The 4134-nt window shown below is 42.0% G+C and overlaps 1 protein-coding gene across 1 annotated transcript; it reads left to right on the top strand.

Moving 5' to 3' along the window:
- Positions 1 to 333: 333 nt before the first annotated feature.
- On the top strand, positions 334 to 3267 carry LOC104508062 (legumain-like). Its single transcript, XM_010149538.1, has 4 exons — positions 334 to 499; positions 1163 to 1333; positions 2419 to 2486; positions 3102 to 3267. Exons 1-4 carry the CDS (start codon positions 338 to 340, stop codon positions 3139 to 3141), a joined length of 441 nt encoding a protein of 146 aa, XP_010147840.1. The 5' UTR covers positions 334 to 337; the 3' UTR covers positions 3142 to 3267.
- Positions 3268 to 4134: the final 867 nt, after the last annotated feature.

The following is a 4134-nucleotide window of genomic DNA, read 5'->3' as shown; positions in this document are numbered from 1 at the left end:
GTCCCTTCCAACACAAACCACTCTGCGATTCTATGATAATTAACATGACGCTCTTTTCCCCAAAGGGAGTTTTGGAAATAAAAGTTCTCTGATTTTTGTCAGCCTTGACCTTGCACTGAAAAGCCCAACGCATGTGTATACACACACACTTGCAACCCTTTGAGCTCCTTTATTTTCTCTAGTAAAGCAAGTTGAGAGAGCTTTAATAAAGCAAGTTTAGCAAGTTTGCATGGCGAAGCAAAGACAGACTACCTACCAGAGGTGAGCGACTGTTTCTATTTGTTTACTTTCTAACCTTCAGAGCATCTCCTCCATGAAAGTGATGCAGTTTCAGGGCATGGGGAAGAAAGCTACCCCCATTTCTCTGCCGCCTGTAGAACACTATGACCTGACGCCTAGTCCTGACGTACCTTTTGCAATCATGAAACGAAAGCTAATGGCTACCAATGACATTTATGAGGTTAAGAAGATTGCTGCAGAGATGAAAACATACCTGGAGGTAAGCAAAAACAAGTTGGAACTACACATCAGGTCAGATTCATTTCCGTCATAAGCAGTGGCAGATGTAACACCCCTGAAGCCAATGGGATTCCTTCCAATTTCTGAAAATTACAACAAAATTACTCTTCAGACTGGTAACCTCTAGCTGATGGTTTACTCTTCCTTTAAAATGCCGGGACCTGTTCCACAAGGTACATTCAGTAGTGATTATGTACGCAAATGTGGGCAAATACAGGAGTTGGTCTTACAGCTTTTATTGCCAGGAAATTCCTCATATGCGTCCTTAGGGATTCTTCTTGGGAGTTACTCTTTGGTATTAGAGAAACTCTTGTCTCAATAGAACTCAAGTCTCCTAAATCAAATAGCTCCTGAATAATGGTAGCCAGTATTGGTGGTGTTGGCATTTTCTTTCTTCTGGCTAAACACTAGAAGGACAGAGAGTGACTTTGAGTGCCAGGAGTCTGACTTGACTTTGTCTCCCTAGTTTCATTTGTATGTTAAGAGAGGGGTCCAAAAGACTGTGCTAATAATAAATGGCAGAATTAGGTTCCTTAAAGAGCCCAAGAGTTGAGGGAGATTTAAAGAAAGAGAAGTTTCATTCAAAGTCTTCAGATTAGGTTTAAAAAAAGGATGTTTTAAGTTCGTGTTGTTTTTTGTGCAGGTGAAAGAATTTATCCAGGAATCCATGCGAAAGATAATCACCTTAATAACCGGATCAAAAGAACAGACTGACCAAATTCTGTCAGACAGATTGACCATCAGCAATTATGACTGCTACCAGTCAGCGGTGAACCACTTCAAAGCTCATTGCTTCAACTGGCACTTACCCTTGGTAAGTCATGTATTAGATATAACCTGATAAATGTACTGGTGAAACAAGCACAGTAGTCCTAAGTACGTCTGCAAAATCAGCTTCTATTAAAAAGCTAGCTTGGGGGCAGTCATACAGCTGAGAGAAAGGGTAAGTAATGTTTTTGGAAGCAGGAAACCACTTCCACTACACCTGTAGGTAAGCAAGAATATTACTAAAAATACTTCTAGTAAAAACAAAACCAAAATAATCCTTAACTTTTACTAGTTAGTGCTGTCCCTTCATCAACTTCCCCCCACCAGAAATCGCGATATTAAGTCCTGTTGTATTTCGGCTTGAAGTGTCTCTGCTGGCAAAGCAAACACAAGCACCACCACTGTGAATTCATAATCCTGGTACATTCAGATTTCTGTATTATGACTGCATGTTGCCTTGTTCCTTGCAATAGCCTAGCTACTACTTCTTGGTCTTGTTGAGTTCCTGAGAGCCACTTCATAGTTTAGGGGTTTTATTACCGTCTGCTCTTCTTGGGATCCCATTTGAGGCCCACATCCTGTTGTGCTAAGCACAGTTTAGACAAGAATAGGAGAGGTCAGCTCCTATTCCAGCAAATGCAGTCCTGATGTCAGGCAAGATAATCTAAGCAGGCGGTGGTAAGATGAGTCAACTGCAAATTAATTGATTTTAGCAGAAAGCAATGGGATTACCTGGCAGTTCGCCAAGATTTAAGCAAATCAAAAGCAGATGCACTCCTTCAGCTGGAGCTTCTAATCAACCAGGCTATTAGGAGGCCACGTTGCTCTGTTAAACTTTTAGTTCCTCTTTCGTGGTTTTTTGTTTGTTTGTTTTGTGGGCTTTTTTGAAGGAAATTGGTCATCAGGATGAACCCTGCCTAAGGGGCCAGTGTGTAGCAACAGCTGAATTTACCTAACGAAGTGCAAAGAACACAGAAGAAGGATCTGTTTAGCCTAGTACTAGATTGTTAAGACCATCAATTAAACACCTTGAATATTAATAGCACCTCTAAATTACTTCCACAATTTTGTTTGCATAAGCAGTACTTGCTCTTCATCACTGACACTGTTCTCAACTTTTGTTTCTTTCAGTATGAGTATGCACTGAGTCAGCTGTATGCCTTGGTCAACGTGTGTGAAGGAGGATACCCCACTGACAGGTAACGAGCCTCCCAGAAACACTAGTTCTATCTGTGGCTATCTGTGGCTGAAAAAGCAGGAGCCAACAGGCTGATGAAGCTTAATGCTAAAAGCTTCTCACTGCTCTGTTCGCCATTTTGTCGGTAAAGTTCTCACTCAAAAGTTATGGAATTCTTTTGGAAAACATATTATTATTAGTCCCCTCCCACTCATAATGATCCATTTTCCACAGTAACCCTTTAATTTTCTTGTTGAAGGCCCTCAGGGGAAATTAAAGCCAGTCAGAAGATCCCACTGCACCACGTAACATAAAATAGCATGACTGGTGCCTGGGTGTTGCCCTGTAACTCCTGTACGATCTTACAACATAAGGTGTTGGAATTCTGTCCTGGGACTTGCGGTAGAGAATGGGATCCCAGCTTGTGAGTCATGCCAGGGGAAGAAAAGGGAGAGAGGAAAGCCAGGGCCAGGGAATAGGAGGGTGGACTGGCAGTTTAGGTGGCACGCACATGCAATCCGTACAGTGAAGAACTGCTATCCCCCACTCCTGGTGGCATCCCGTGTCAGGCAGTTCGGGAAGTAGTTTGAGAGCAAACACCTGAAAAGCTTCTCATCATTCTTGTTCTCTGTTGCAGAATATGCCGGGCCATGGATCACGTGTGCCTCGGGTATTGATGGAAACAACACTCCTTTGTATAACCCTTACTACAAGTGGTAACTTTTCATACCTGTAATAATCCAGACTTCACATGCATGCAGCGTGAAGAGAGTCAGCCAGTGTACTGGAGCTGTGCTGGGAGCCGAGGCACCTGACCGTGAGCACAACGGCACTGGCCGGTGCTCCCCCCTGCAACCTGCCTGCTGGCTTGGCAGAGGCTCGCTGGCCTCTGAGCTTTCAAGAGGGATGATTTGTTTCAAAGCGCAGTGCTCTAAGAATCTCTGGATGAACACTACAGGCCACCTGTCAGTAATTGCCAAGTCTGTGCTAAATTTTAACACCGAGTCATTAATTCTGGATTATTCTTTTTCCATACTATTGCTAACTATTAGGTTTTAAAAAAAAAGTTAAAGAATTCCATTACAGTGACTAATTTGCAGATTGGTTAAAGAGTGAAGAAGCCAAAGCTTGTTCTTTAAGCTTTAACTCCTTAACAGTTTAAAGAGTTGCATTCAAGAACTCTCACATGTGAACAACACAGTTAAACTGTGAACGGTCAAAGTCTTTGTGGGTAGAAAGCACTGTTTCCCAAAGAAATATCGAATGCTGTAAATTTAGCACCAGTATGCTTGAACTAAATGTATACACACACACCCCCCTGTGGGAAGTCATAGGGCACAGGAATTACCTGTGAAGAAAAATAAAGTTGACAGATTTACCAACCTACAGGGCAGTACCGTGTTAGACATTTTGTGTCTCAAAAATGCATGAGAGCTAATTAAATTTTATGATACAACATTAAAAGGTTATCTATCCCTGAAAGTCTTCTATAAGACAGGTTATCTAAAAAATCCAAAGCCCAAACCACCCAGAAACAAACCAGACCTCATTACCCCATCACAAAAGCAACAACAACAAAAAATATCAAAAGCCAAAAATCCCATTTGAAGGCACCACTCCTTATAGGTGACTCAGTAAATGATGAGCAGGGAGAAAATTAGAGGTTACGA

This window comes from Eurypyga helias, unplaced genomic scaffold, assembly GCF_000690775.1.
Source record: "Eurypyga helias isolate BGI_N326 unplaced genomic scaffold, ASM69077v1 scaffold39493, whole genome shotgun sequence".
Lineage (NCBI taxonomy): Eukaryota > Metazoa > Chordata > Aves > Eurypygiformes > Eurypygidae > Eurypyga > Eurypyga helias.
Note: the sequence above shows the minus strand (reverse complement) of the source record. Positions and strands in the feature narration are given on the sequence as shown.

What these genes read in the sequence shown, in the direction of transcription:
- LOC104508062 (XM_010149538.1), top strand. Translation starts at nt 338, where the DNA reads ATGGGGAAGAAAGCTACCCCCATTTCTCTGCCGCCTGTAGAACACTAT. An exon ending in AGATGAAAACATACCTGGAG is followed by an intron (nt 500 to 1,162) that starts GTAAGCAAAAAC and finishes TTTTTTGTGCAG; the next exon opens with GTGAAAGAATTTATCCAGGA. An exon ending in GGAGGATACCCCACTGACAG is followed by an intron (nt 2,487 to 3,101) that starts GTAACGAGCCTC and finishes TCTCTGTTGCAG; the next exon opens with AATATGCCGGGCCATGGATC.